General features: G+C 44.1%; 2 protein-coding genes across 2 annotated transcripts in view; one reads left to right on the top strand and one right to left on the bottom strand.

The window, feature by feature from the left end:
* The window catches only part of T265_11658 (hypothetical protein), a gene marked incomplete at both ends in the record, with an annotated part of 116,410 nt that overhangs the window by 50,495 nt on the left and 51,582 nt on the right, over window positions 1-14,333 (bottom strand). The window contains one exon of the mRNA XM_009178369.1: window positions 5,119-5,673. Coding sequence (XP_009176633.1) covers window positions 5,119-5,587 — 469 coding nt within the window. The remainder of the gene's footprint in view (window positions 1-5,118; window positions 5,674-14,333) is intronic.
* On the top strand, window positions 4,962-14,234 carry T265_11657 (hypothetical protein; the record flags this gene model as incomplete). Its single annotated transcript, XM_009178368.1, has 3 exons — window positions 4,962-5,027; window positions 13,196-13,272; window positions 14,096-14,234. The coding sequence occupies 3 exons, from the start codon at window positions 4,962-4,964 to the stop codon at window positions 14,232-14,234; spliced, it is 282 nt and encodes a 93-aa protein (XP_009176632.1).

Genomic DNA, 14,333 nt, shown 5'->3' with positions numbered 1-14,333 from the left:
GGTATTAGAAAACCCATAGTAAAGCAACTTAATTCGCTACACTTCATTTTGAGCCAAACAAGCAATGCCACATTACTCAACTGCAAGTCAATAGAATAATCTATTACAAATTTCCTAGAATTTGCATCTGGAGACCCACTTAAGCAGTGCTTGATAAATTGATATTACCGCCACATATTATCCAATCATGTCACCAGTTCCCCGTATCCCAACTGTCGAATCCGACTGTCGTGCATCATGAAAAAACGCAGTAGATCGTGAAAAGTGGTCAATAGCATCGTAACGCTTTTCAGCGCACAATCCCGACCGAAATAGGCTGTTTAGTTCCATGGAGGGTTTAAAGACTTCAGAGGATTCTTTTCGGTCACTACATTTTAAACGTGCAAGTGATGTGAGCATTAGTGGTGAATTGGTTGATACTACTCAAACGCTGTTCCAATCTTTCTCATTTTCATAGGAAGAAAAAAGATTAGTAGACCGGTAGGGCCTCACACACCCACTACGCTACCAAACTATTAGTTGGATACATCTACAACCAAATCCCGACCCTTGCATTGAAATATACACTATCTCGTTAGGTAGGCGTCACTCTCATGTACCACTTTACATGTGTTCGGCCACCTACCTTAGTAGGTTGCCTTAGACGGGCCGAACACCCTTTGGATTGAAGGTCTCAATATATGAATCAATACTTCTCACCAAACCCAAGTGAAGGTTCAAATCCAGTGCACGATCGATACTGGCTTCATCAACAGCCCCTCAGTTATTTCAAACCGGGAATTGTGCCAACGCGGCGGTTGTCCCACACGGTGCACAAGAGATTGGACGTCAAGTTGCTGTAGTTTGCTGGATCCGAATCTATCGGAAGACAAACTAGAATTGAGTCAGCATATGGTTTTCTCCCGGTGGCAACCGACTTGCTATCAATATCCCAATGGTGAAGACTTATGTTCCGGTTTGTTTAGTCATCTGGCGTTGTTCTGCAGCACACATCAGAACCGAGTACTTGAAACAGTTTACTGCTCTGTTTTCAGTTCTTGGGAAACCATCACTTGATGTCCTTAGATAATTACAATGACGAAAAAAGTTCTCATCAACATTAGCAGTCATTTCACAATATAAGTGAACTGAGTGTAAGTGGTTGAACCATGTGAGTAACGCTCATTGGAATTTGCGATGATAGTGTAGGACTACACCGCAAGCGCAATGCACTCTCATAGCCGTCAGGCCGGCAGAGTAGATAACGAACATTTGATCACCCCTGAGAGTTATATTATTTGGATACATCAGATTCAAGGTGGTTAGTGAAAAGTCACTTCTGGTGTTAAAAATCACCTGAGTGAGTGGTAATCGTGTGTTCAGCATGCGGTTTGTACGCCTGTGAACCAAAGCAAAGTCAAGATATGCCCTACACCTATTTCTAGGTGGCTCGCTGCAGACTCTGGAGTATTGCTTTCTGGTGTTGATCTTGTATTCTGAAAGGCGATGAGCAAGAAACGCTTATACTAACGGAGATGAAAAATATTCATATACAAACTTCTGACCATAGAATTTCGTAATAACCTGTTTGGAGCTATACAAGGACATTAGCTCTATTTATATGTGGATCTATGACTTGACTGTGGTGCAACAAGCTAGGAACTTCGCGCACCACAGCACCATGAAACCATTGGTGTAGTGTGATTCGAAGATCAGTGAGCATCTAAACTGCCATGTCGCGTCTGGTTCAGACTGTGCGAGAAACGAGCGTACTACAAAGTGTGCACGTCCACTGATATTATTGAGCTTAGGATGACGATTAGCCATGAATTTCCTGAACTATTTCATACGTTTCGCTCGCGATCGTCTGCGTTTTTGCGTAGCCAGAAGTGGCGTTTGGGACATTTCAGTTTTTGAACTCACTGGTTCCAGTCTACAGAGAACTACTTACCCGAGCAACAGAATTCTTTCCACTTCTTTTTACCCAAAAATTGCATTTCATCTGGAGATAACGCCTAGCGTGAAAGTATGTTTGCAAATAATTACAGGTAGAGTATGCTATTTATGTTTGGACCTGTTGCATAGGACTGCATCTCCGACACAACACTTTGACAGCCTCTGTAAAACTCGAGCATGCAACGCGGTTGTCCTGCCACTTAATCTGCACACTGTGTTTCCATCATTCTCGTTTGATCAGTCCATCTGTTATCCTCGTGCAATTATTCTCGCGTCTACATCTGAATGGAAGCGCTGAGTCGAGTTTCGTTCTTATTATCGCTCATCGGCGGTACATATTATTGGCTATGCCTCGCGTTTTGGACTCCAAACCTCTGACGTGCTAGAAATACCTGCTTCCACTACTGCACCAGCGCAAATCAAACGCAGCTGATTTACGACCTCTGAACAGGCGAATATGTTCACGCTTGAGCGACGTAAGCTTGTATGCACTTGCATTTTGGCGCACGCATGAACGAATGCGAGGATATTGTCCCATTCATAAATGTGTATTTAGCAAGCAAGTCAAGGGCTTGCGCCGCTCGCGTGCGACGCTGCAACGGTGAAACTGACCTAATCGATCCGAAATTCGCTACAAGAATGAACTTGAACAAGCTTATACTGACTTACCAGCGGATGCGGACGGACAGGCAAAATTAATAAAATCGATTGGATTTTAGTGGAAAGTGTAGTTCAAATAAGCCATAAACTTAATGTCCAACCGACTTGCGGCTGGCTTCATCTAAAGGACTTGTAACGGAAGTGTAACCCAACTAAGCACTCAGTTTAGTTCAGAACGCGCCGGTGTGCTGTTTACTTCTTCAGTGTGACACAATATTGCAATGAGGTCATAGACTCTGGTTTCTCCCTATTTGGGCGGCAGTAGGAAGTGACAAATGCAGACCCCACTGAACGGGGTCACTAAAGTCGGGTAGTGGTCGGGTAACTAGTAGCGATCGGTACCTAGCACAGAGGACGATCTACAAATCAGTAAACTGCTGTTGAATCTAACCTGACATCATGATGAGTCACCCATTCATTTGCTTACTCGTGTACTGCCCGTGTACTTATTCATCTCCCCTTGTTTTGCGCTGCTCGCCGCATAGGCCGCCCGGTCGGACACTGTCATGGTAGCATGGACGTATGTGCGCATCACTGACCTGCTTACCCAAACGTGTTCGTGTACCGGCCGGCGGGCCTTCTTCAGCTTGTTTTGTTTATTTCCAAGAGTCTGCACCGCCAATCAGAATCATGATGCTGGCCTTGGTATGAACGACCCTAACCCCCGCTACCGAGCCATCACTGCGCTCACCCTTGTTTGGTGTGTCACTGCGCTGTGAAGGTCAGTGGCAGCCTTGCGCAGTTGTTGACGCCACGAACGCGGAAAATTGACGTTTTTTATAAATAGTACCGTAGACTCTCCAACCTGATTCTTCCGTTTGATATTCGGGGTCATCGTATCTACGCGTGACTCAAGGTTCCCTATCGGGAACCCAGACAACGGTATACTGACTTATGGTGCACATGCGCGTGGTCTTGAAATGCGAATCATAATCTGAACACCTGGGACAATCAGTAGTTTAGATCTGGGATTAATCAATAGCTCTTAACTGGTTTTCACTGGAGACTTATTTGAACCCCAGCAGATTCACTTTAAATGAATGCACTGCACAAGGGGATTATATTATTAAGAGTAAGGCGTTCGTAAAGTCGTACACGTACTCGAATCTCAAACAAGCTGAATCTCCCTTTACTAGTTTAATTCAACCGAATATGCTGCACAAAGACTGCATCAATCTCTAATGGGGATGACATTCAAGATATTGATGTATGTTTCAGTGCTACACATAAGGTCGATGGAAGCTCTGGACAGCCCAGCTCTGGTTTCATCCGTTTTGTGGCCCTTCCCGAGTTTCCGCAAAACTTATGTCCTGCTTGGACCAAAGTTGTACGGAATTCGTGAATCACACTCATCTGTAAATCAGTTTGGTTTTGCTCAGCTGAATCTCTCGTCTTTGGCACTTCTGTTTTAACTAAAACGTGTTCAAACGGTCGCCTCATGTTTCGTTTCGTACAGTATTCGAGATATCGAAGTCTAGACGCACTACTCATAAAATTGCTGAAAGCTTGGATGATTCACGGCGGGTTTCACCTTCTTAAGTCCCATCAGGTTAGCGCAGTCCCAGAGTTTACGCCAATTTCTGTTGGTTTTAACTGAATCCAGGCTGAACCCTTCCTTCGTGATAGTCTTCAACTTAGTTTGCTGCACGGAGACCGTCTTACGAACGATACTCAAGATCTTTAGCTAACGCTACCCAGTGATCCTGGAAATTTTTAGACATCTCATCACTAGTTACACCATTCTTTGAGCCCATCAGGTAGGTGCGGTACTCGAGTTTTCGTCAGCCGTATTTTCTTCTCCAACCCCCCGAAAACGACAACCAGCCATCGAAGAGATTTCAGCAACTCCATGACATTTGAGTCAAGACAGAGAGCTTAGGTTTCGCTTGAATACTGAACTACTTGAAGCTTTTGGATCTGAGTGCCCAGTTCATCGGGGAATTGTGGGCTCATATAAAATGCGGAAATATGTTCAACTTTCATGTAAACATCTACATCATAGATGGAACATTGTGACTACAAGTCTACATCATGCACTTGTAAGGATACTCTAGATGATCCCCTAGTTCAAGCCCAACAACTACGTGACTCAGTAAAAGTTAACTCCAAAGAAGTGCGCCTTGTATATTCGTGATGCACTACTCATGAGGTTGCTGAAATTCGTCGACAGCCCACGAACGGTTTTGCCCTTCTTGGGGCTCACCAGGTAGGTGCAGTCCCCGGGTTTCTGTCAACCTTACGTTCTACTTGGATCAAAATTGCACGAAACTAGCGAAATACACTCATTTGCAAACTAATTTGGTTTTGTGAGAGATTCACCTGGAACCCAGCTGAATCTCTCGTTTGTGATGTTCTCAGGCAACTGAATGTGCTGCATTCACCAGGCCGCCTCATGTTGCAATCGCTACGATATTCGAGATATCACGATACATGTATATATTTGTAATGCACTACTCACCTTGTGTGCTCCCGAGCGGTCAAAAAAAGACATACTAAGAGTATACACACTTATCACCCACTCACCTCTAATGATTTTAATACACTCCAAATTGTGCGGAAAGTAGTCAGGGTAGTTTGGAGTTTGAAACCGATATTCATCCCCTCGCTTCTGCAGCTTGGGAACATTAAAAAATCCGGGCAAAATTGAACTGGAAGGATCTTTGACAGCTGCCACTGACTGTGGGATGATAACCGAATTGATAAATTCCCCACACCGACTATCCTGATCCGACGGCGATTCACGATCCACCGCCTCGTATCTTTTCCTTCTCCAGTTCGGTTGCTGTTGTGTTATGTGTGAAGAAAGAGTAGAATTGAGCAAATATCGCTCAGGGATTGATGATTTTGAAGTGAGGTTGAAGGAAGTGACGTTGGTTATGGGTAACTGAGTATGAATACCAGCCGCAAGATATGTGAGTGCCATCCAGTTGAGCAGGTATGCTGGAAGGGTGTTGTGTGACAGTAACAGACACAGATCCATTGGCCCGAACATGTGTTATATCCGGTTAAAGGTTCACCGTTTGCCTATCATGTAGAGGAGATCCGGCAGATGACCAAGAAATGAGGCTAGCCATGAATCTGCGGAACGAAAAATGCATAGAAATTACTGATGCTAGTTAACAGATCATGGACAAATGCATCAGCTTGCTTCTTCAGAGGGGTTCGTACAGACAGACTATGCAAGTATTACCATGCGAAATGAGCATGCTGGTGTCTCATCACCTCTTAGATGAATTCACTTTGGGTCGCTTGGTGCAAAGGCTTTTGTTACTGTTGCTTGCGCCGTATGATTTTTGAGCTGGACACGACGGAAAAGAAGATACATCTGACTCCCTAATCAGAACTTTAGGATTTTGCATTGACGTTGGTTCGTGTCAACTAGTCATACTCTTCCGGATTTCGCTATTACTGCCATTCCCGTATATTCTCAATGGCGGATTTCGTAGGGAGTTCACGTGACTGACCCTCCGTTACGTCTGTACACCATATCTGTTTCATCTTTGTTTCTCTTTTGAGAAATTTGGCTAGATTAAGAGGCGGATGAGAGTGATCAGCGCCAGAGTTCCGCACGCTCTCCAGCTGACTAAACGTCATCTGACTAAGGTCACTCCTTTAGTTTGTGGTTCACACTGTGTCAGAGAGTGGACCGATGTCACAAACTTGGGTCCACATCTGCAGACTTTCTACTTGCTAGTTCGTTGTCCTCCTTGTAAGAACGTTTATTACTGCCCCCTAGAGCATTCCAAATCAGGTTCTTGATTCGTATTGTCCGATCGGATGAGATTAAACTGGATTCCAGGTGAGTCTCCCGCAAAACCAAATTTGTTCGCAAATGAGTGTATTTCGCAAATTTCGTGCAACTTTGGTCCAAGTAGAACATAGGGTTGACGGAGACTCTGGGAATGTGGCTATCTGATGAGCCTCAAGAAGGGCGGAACAGGTCATAGGCTGTCGAAGAATTTTCAGCAACCTTATGAGTAGTGCATTGCGTCTGTACACTGAGATGAGCCTTACTAGTTTCTTATCCGTGCGTATGGTCTTCATTATGTTTTTCCGTCAAACAGAAGTCTAGTCTTAAGTGGTCAGGTGTCTTAATCCTCGCAAGGCGCTCGTGCTGCATCACGAAGTTAAGGCTGGAATTAGTAACCGTTCTCCAGCAGAACAGCTGACCTCTCAAATCGCTCTTAGTTGGAGCGCAAAGCATTGACCTGGATTGGGTAACTTGAGACAAATCTTGAATACTGCTTTCTAAAACGACCTCACTTGTGCTCAGAGCTTAGAGCTACCTTTATGGATCAATGATAGTTGGTCTTGTTTGGAAAAATAGCCGGTCGCAAAACCAATGGTCTCAAGTGACTACGGCAGTCATTTGCCCTTGAATTTCAGCATGGATGTCCAGGTCTCCGCAAAAATGTGCAACTTTGATAGCTAAGTGTTTGAATGTGTGTATTTGCCATAGGCTCAGGGGTTGTGAACTGTCTCGCTGTCAAGCGCCGGTCCAAGTGCCTCTCTACAATGATGGACATAACAGAAACGGTAAAAATGGAAACTTGGCTTGTCTGTCTATCCAGGCTGTTGCCGTATAACGTTTACGGAGGATAGGTTATCCCACCCCTACGACATTTGTGTGAAGTGATCTTCCGAAACACAGGAAGGAAGCAAACGTGTTTATGATTATAGAACAATCACCATTGGAGCGAACCGGTTTGGATTAAAAGCATTAGTGAAAGTTCCGCGCCCCTTGTTTGCCACACCAGGGGCATCTACTCCCCAATGACAGCTAGTACTTGTGGATGGAAATTCCACTGTCAGATGCTATTTGCACGCAAGCCTTATGCTTGCAGGCTGTTGCCGTATAACGTTTACGGAGGATAGGTTATCCCACCCCTACGACATTTGTGTGAAGTGATCTTCCGAAGCACAGGAAGGAAGCAAACGTGTTTATGATTATAGAACAATCACCATTGGAGCGAACCGGTTTGGATTAAAAGCATTAGTGAAAGTTCCGCGCCCCTTGTTTGCCACACCAGGGGCATCTACTCCCCAATGACAGCTAGTACTTGTGGATGGAAATTCCACTGTCAGATGCTATTTGCACACAAGCCTTATGCTTGCTTGTGCAAGCATAAAGCGCATGCTTTTTGAATGCGCTTGCTCTCTCCCTCTCTCTCTCTCTCTCACACACACACGCACACATGTATCTGGTTCGGATCAGAGCACTCAGGCCCGCGGAATACTGAATGTCACTCAGCAGTAGACCGACGAAAATACAACTCGCGATCTGTGACAGTTGGAAAAGTCAGTGATGACATGAAAAAGCCTTGGTCACCAAAAGTTTGTGCACTGTCTTCCAAGACGGCTGTCATTTCCTGCCCGCGTTTACGACCGATGTAACTTATTCTCTGAGTGGAATGTTGACGGTATGGGATCCGGGCAATTACACGTAGATCAGAAAGTATGTATCGGATGTCAAACTTTTGACAGATTCTAATTGGCAAGGTGGCACTCACTTGAAGGTACAGAAAACGAAACGGAATGAAAGAACGCGACTTCGAGAATGCACAAATGGGCTTTAGCGGATCAAATCTCACGATGATTGGATCCATGGTTAACATCACTACTTGCCTAAAACATTTCTGTCACGCCTAGGAACGGGACACTCATCCAATCCGCTTATAACGCCACCGAAAATTCTGATTTTCGAAATGATGCTGATATTTCCCATAAACCAAGCTAGCAACAAGTTCTGCAACAAACACTGCCCTGCCAAATATAATGACCTTCAACGGGAGAACATGCAGAGGGATGTACGAAAATGCACTCTGGTCGGCTGTCACCGTCGGACAGTTTAAACAAAGTGCTTTTCGCAAAAAAAAACAGACTATCATGTCTCTAAGAAGCGGAGGCAAATCCAAGATAACTTGAACCAGTGTTTCCATGCCCACGGCGACCGCTACACAGAATATTCTTAAAAATCACACCCTCTTACGTCAATCCTCAGAGTTTGTGAGCTCTCCTGTACGGATAGCATGTATTGATTTTGTATGATTTTTGTATACGAGCTCCCTATTGACAATTGAATGCAGTTGTTTCAAGCAACGATAGGGATGGGATACAAAAAATTGTGCACTGTAAATTTGTGGAACATGTTTTTGGTTATATCATTCCACCTAGTCAATTGTAAGATTTTCGCGACTATAAATAAACGAAAAGGGCATAAAGTGACACACACAGAATAAAAATACTTCGATGCTGACCAGCCAATGCATCTGACATTCTGTAGCTATTTCACCCCTGTTTGTATACTGTATTCAGTAAGCATATTTTGCCGGTACGGCCTCCTCTGAATCGCGAAAAAACTGTTTAAAATCATTCTTTTTGACATCGTTCTCATCGATCAACCACTTCTGACGGGATGATCTGTTTTACGGCTGAATAAATTGACTTGCAGTTCAAATATTCTAAAGATTGATCAGCCTCTTCTCCATTTATTTTCCCCATTACATATGGATTAAGTGGGATTGAGTTTCACGCAACATTGTTGGTATTCAACAAATGAATACATCACTCTTCTATTTCGGTTGAAACGTCCCACGTCCGTCTGTACTTTAGCTGCCGTAACAAAAGTCGTACTATCTGAGCTGGGCAGATAAACTGAGTAGTTTCGTAAAAACAGTAACTGGTTCTGACCACAGAAGGCCGAGGTTTTTTCCTTATAAGGATGTGGTCATAAATATAGAGGATAGAACCGATGATAAACCATTACCAGTCTACTCATTTATTGGTAAGTAGCATGTTCACCGCTGAAACCAATGAACGGGCTAGATTACCACTGACTGTTATTAAATTATCGTCGCGTATTGATTTTGGAGTTCAAATTCCTGGCATCCAAAGTGAAGAATCTTTATTCCCCCTAAATGTCTGACAAATTCCCCAAGATTTATCATCACAATGAAACTGCTGCAAAATCTGAACCCAGACCAATTAGCCAGCAGAGCAACGAAGCTATAGCAACGAATGAAACTACGCATGATGGCTCGAACGTTTGATTGAGCTTCCATCTTGATCCGTAAAACGTTGTCTCCCGTTTTGGCAACACTCAATGATGCAAACTTCCGAAGTAGCACCATCCACTAGTGAGGAATTGTCATAAGATTGGTTAATTACCAATGGGAGTAGATTTCACCCAGACAAGATGGAGTCAAGTTTTATTGTGGTCACAAGTTCATATCCGTTTAGCGCTTCTTGAGATGTGCATTGACGCTGCTTGACAGTTAGAGTGAAACATCTAAGCACTTCTTCATGATTCTTCAATGGGGAGCAGTTCAAATTTCAGGAAAACCCACGAGCGAAATTCCTAATCACCTTAGACCTCCGTTTATATAGAATTCTACTAATCACCGCTATCGCTATGCTGTTAAGATGCAATCTATTCCTAATAAAAGGGCATTTTTCGGTTAGTCTCTTGGTCTTGTTGGGTGTCACGCTTGCAGTTCGTTCGTAGTGTCCGGCAATACAAGCCCACCTTTTCTTCATGAACTTGCTACTGTTCACATTTGTATACCTTCTGCGAAAAAAGATAAGATGCTTTGAATTATCATCCGAAGGCGTTCTTCTACTGCTTAAGAGGTGTAACAGCTCAGTTTTTTCATAATGATGACCGGTTTTAGTAGATGTGCAGAATTCACAACAGTCGTGGAATGTGCGTCAAAAGTTGGAGAGCCACTAGACGGTAGAAGATCTGACGAATGCTTACTGTGGATAAAATTGTTACTGTGACACTTTCAAACTACTGGCACCCGCCTGTAGGCATCAGATGTTTCTTTTTACTTCAAGAGCCCTGGTGAGCCTGAGTCTATGATCGAATGACGGTGCTGTGTAGCTGTTCCCCATGCTAGTCTGAATGCGGGTGACCAAGAACGGCTCGGAGAATATCCGTGCTGAACTGATTCATCTCACGGACACAAGATTTTTGTTAAGGAGGCTGTCATAGTGCGCTCGAGATTCGGCGACCGAGTGTTTTGAAAGGAAGTGCAATGTCATGACACGAGCCAAGTTTTGTTTGATGATATGTACGTACGCGACCATGTTAGTAGTAAGGAATATCTCCAGGGCATGTTATAAGAAGCCACTGTGATTCACATCAGAACTACATAAAACCAGTACCATCTGCTTGTGTAAAAGGTACCGAAGAATTTCCCACCCCCTTTTACAAACTATGTTTCCGAACAAAGTTTGAAACTCCATCAGTATTCACCAGTTTCAGGTGTGATCGAGTATGGGGTCAGGTGACCTACCTGACCATACAGTCAACTGATGAGTAGTTTTGGTGTTCCTTCTAAATCATTCCGCAGTTGCAATCTTTCGGTGCACTGCGCCGGGGCTGAGAAACTTTCAGATCGCCCCGATGCTAGATAGACGGAATCTGTAAGCAACGGATGGGACTTCTTGGTCATCAGCTTTATGCCTAAGTGGGGGGTTGGTCCTGCAGTGATTTGCAAAAAGCCTAAAACTTGTTACTGGTTAAATGAAAAATGCTACCATCTTGCGACAAAAGTTAATGTCAGGCATATGAGAAGTGAGCTGGAGCAGTCCGCATAGCAGAAGCAGATAATTCCCCACTTAAAATTTACCATGTTTTGATATTTTTTACTAGGCGATGGCCTCTTTCCTAGTAGCCCAACCGTTGAAGCCTATCTACTCTAACCCGAGGAAGTTTATCAGCTTTAGTTAGGCCCGTATTTAGCCTCGTAATTCACATCCGTAGTAACACAAATTGGTCTCATGAGAACTGAGGCTGAGACTCAATTATTCCGCGTAATCAGCATATGCTCCAGGCAATCACGTTTCGTGGTACACCAGCTGCTGCCCCGTGTCAGCACACTCACGTAACCCGTTTGGGTTTGTCAACAACAGCGCCAATCGGCCTGCACGCCACCTGAGGCTATTGTCTTGTTTCTAGCTTGTTTGAATGATTTCATTTTGATGACACTCGATCAGAAGAACTGACAATCTTAGAAGTTGCGCGAATGTTTTTAACCAGTGTCCCATTCCGGGAGGCTTGTTGTAGAGAACCAAAACGGGAAAGTGTATATATCATTATTCGATTGCTCAGTATTCGTAGGCAGTCCTGTTTGGGGCTCATTAGCTAGCCGTAGCACCTGGAAGCTGATGCAGTGTTACGTTACAGTTTCCGTCATCGAAAGGTAGAAAGCCAGGGTAGGTCTGGCTTGGCATGGGGGGCGATCGACTTCCCTGATAAGGTGGATTGCGGAGTACTTACGAGTTAAAGAGGTTGACTCTGATGCTCGAGCGGCACTGAATATGCAACTAAGCCGCAACTGACTACCGTTATATGCTGCGATCCCGCGAAGTCAGAGAGACGACAGTGGTCAACCCGATTGAGTTTAATGGTTAGAGTTTTCACACTTCGCAGGAGGTCATGAACCCTCCGATCCTAATTGCACCGGAACGGGGAGAATGAGCTCTGGATGGTATACGGTCCCCTGAAACAGACTACTTGCCCACAAAAAGGTAAACCATGAAGCTCGGTTAGCTCATTCACCTTAGGAAGGTCCCTTCTGCAAAAAACTATTTGGTACACCTCCGCATTACTGTGAAATATGACTTCAACTAATCGCGTGATGAAATCTCTGGCTGGAAACTCGGTTCTCATTTGGTTCTGTCGGAAGTAAAGGTCTTTTGATGTTTCAAATCGGGGGTAGTTTCTATTATCTTCGTGTAATCAGATAAAAAAAATAAAGCCAAGGTATGCAGTGAAATTCATATGCAGGGACTGTTGCTCCGACATAATAGGGTTTTATCGGGTTGTCTTGAATTCTTTGTAAACCCGGGCAAGGTTTGTGGTATTGTCCATCCCCGCGTCCAAACCTTCATCGTTCAGTTAAATTTTCGTGACCGGATTTCGTCAAATCTTGGATAACAGACAGACCAATTACGAGCAACTGACACACGTCGGTGGCGTCCTCTCGAAGTAAAGCTTCAGCGGCTGGGTTTACAACGAAGGTATTGTATGTGTTAAACAAACTCGAGGCCCGACAGATTACGATTTCCCTGCAATCTATTGATCACAACAGACAGGTCTCTTTCTCAGCGATTTCGCTGAAAGTTGTAGCTTGAAGTTCTGAATTACATGAAATGCATGCATGCATGAATGGATTCGATCCCAGAATGCATTCCACACCAAAAACCTTTGAGGGATAGCGCATCGGTAGACCTGCCAACTGTGGGCTGCAGCATCCGCTATCCTCCATCGGAATTGAACACATAAGAATCTGGTTGTGTTGGTTGCCCCTTACGTGATCAGAACGAATCATCGAGTCGATCAGTCTGAGTTATTTTATCAGGTATGTACTGGCCCACAGCTCATGCGACATCCGACAGTTCTTTCTGAAGGGGACGACAACCAACTGGGAAGTAAGGCCCACAGGCTACGTTTGCCACGGAAGTTCCCCGGTCATGTGCCACCAAAACCACCGAAAACTAATGCAAAAGTTTCCGTGGTTCAGTGAATAGTCCTGATAACATACCGGTCAGTTGTACATCCACTTGGACTGCCTATTTCTGTTTCCATTTCTAGCCTGAGGGTGTCTTACGTTTCAAGTCAAAAGTGCCCCAGTCGTCTTGTGGAAAAGGCAGAATATTGCCAGTAATCAAGTAAGTAATCCATTGAAACAGCATCTTGGACTAGATGGTTGTTTATGGACCCCAAGTTTTATCCTCATATACCCTCAAAGTCAATTAGTTCGAATGGAAAATAGCTGGGCGAAGAGCTGGTTGAAGCCGTGAATCTCCTCACCAAATTTAAAACCTGAGCGTATTTTGAGCAGCCCCCACAACCTCTGATAATAGACAATGTTCTTGTAGGCACTGCTGTCAGTGAAGAAGGCAGACGGTCCTTCTATTCCGATCTGTCTAGTCATTGCACAAAAGTCCCTTTAACCATTGCAACGCCGGGAACTTTACCACCCAGCTTCGGTTGCAACCAGGGGATTCGAATTGAATTTGAAAGTCAACGGCCTTCAGTTCGATATCCAAGACCTGCCACTTGTTTCCTCTTAAGTATACCCGTGGTAAACGGATTCAAACTAGGTATGAAAAGATGTAACTCTCAAAGTCACAGTTAGACATGACGAAGTAATTTATCTGAATTTTGAAACCGGTGGCATTTGAAAATAAAACTTTGGAAGAAATGGTGAAAAACAAGCAAGATTTTTCCCATTTCCTCATCGAAATAAACTGTGATAATTATCTGTCCAGTTCTGCTCATCCTTCCAGTACAGTAGTTAATGAACTCAAGGTATATATTGAGTAAACGCGACTAAGCCACGAGTAATTCTAAGAAATTTTTATTGTTTGACGAACTTTCTTCCTGGGCGAATCAATTAACACGCATAATTATGGCATTATCACTGTGAGGTGTTGCCATTTTTGGTGGATTCGTCTCTTCCAACATGCGTCCATTCGTGGTTCCATGAAGTAAGCATAACTTCGAGAGATACACTCATTTGCAAATCAATTTGGTTTTCACGACAGACTCAACCGAATCTCTCGTTTACGATATTCCACAACTGAAAGTGCTGCACACAGGCCGCAGTTTGGGTTCAAGTAGATCATAAGATTGACGGAAACTCGGCGACTGCGCCTACCTGATGAGCCCCAAGAGGGGCGAAACCGGTCGTGGGCTGTCGAAGAATTTTCAGCAACCTTGTGAGTAG

The sequence above is a fragment of the Opisthorchis viverrini genome, assembly GCF_000715545.1.
Source record: "Opisthorchis viverrini unplaced genomic scaffold opera_v5_539, whole genome shotgun sequence".
In the NCBI taxonomy this organism is placed as follows: Eukaryota; Metazoa; Platyhelminthes; class Trematoda; order Opisthorchiida; family Opisthorchiidae; genus Opisthorchis; species Opisthorchis viverrini.
The sequence above is the reverse complement of the archived record's forward strand: the minus strand, read 5'-3'. Positions and strand labels throughout refer to the sequence as shown.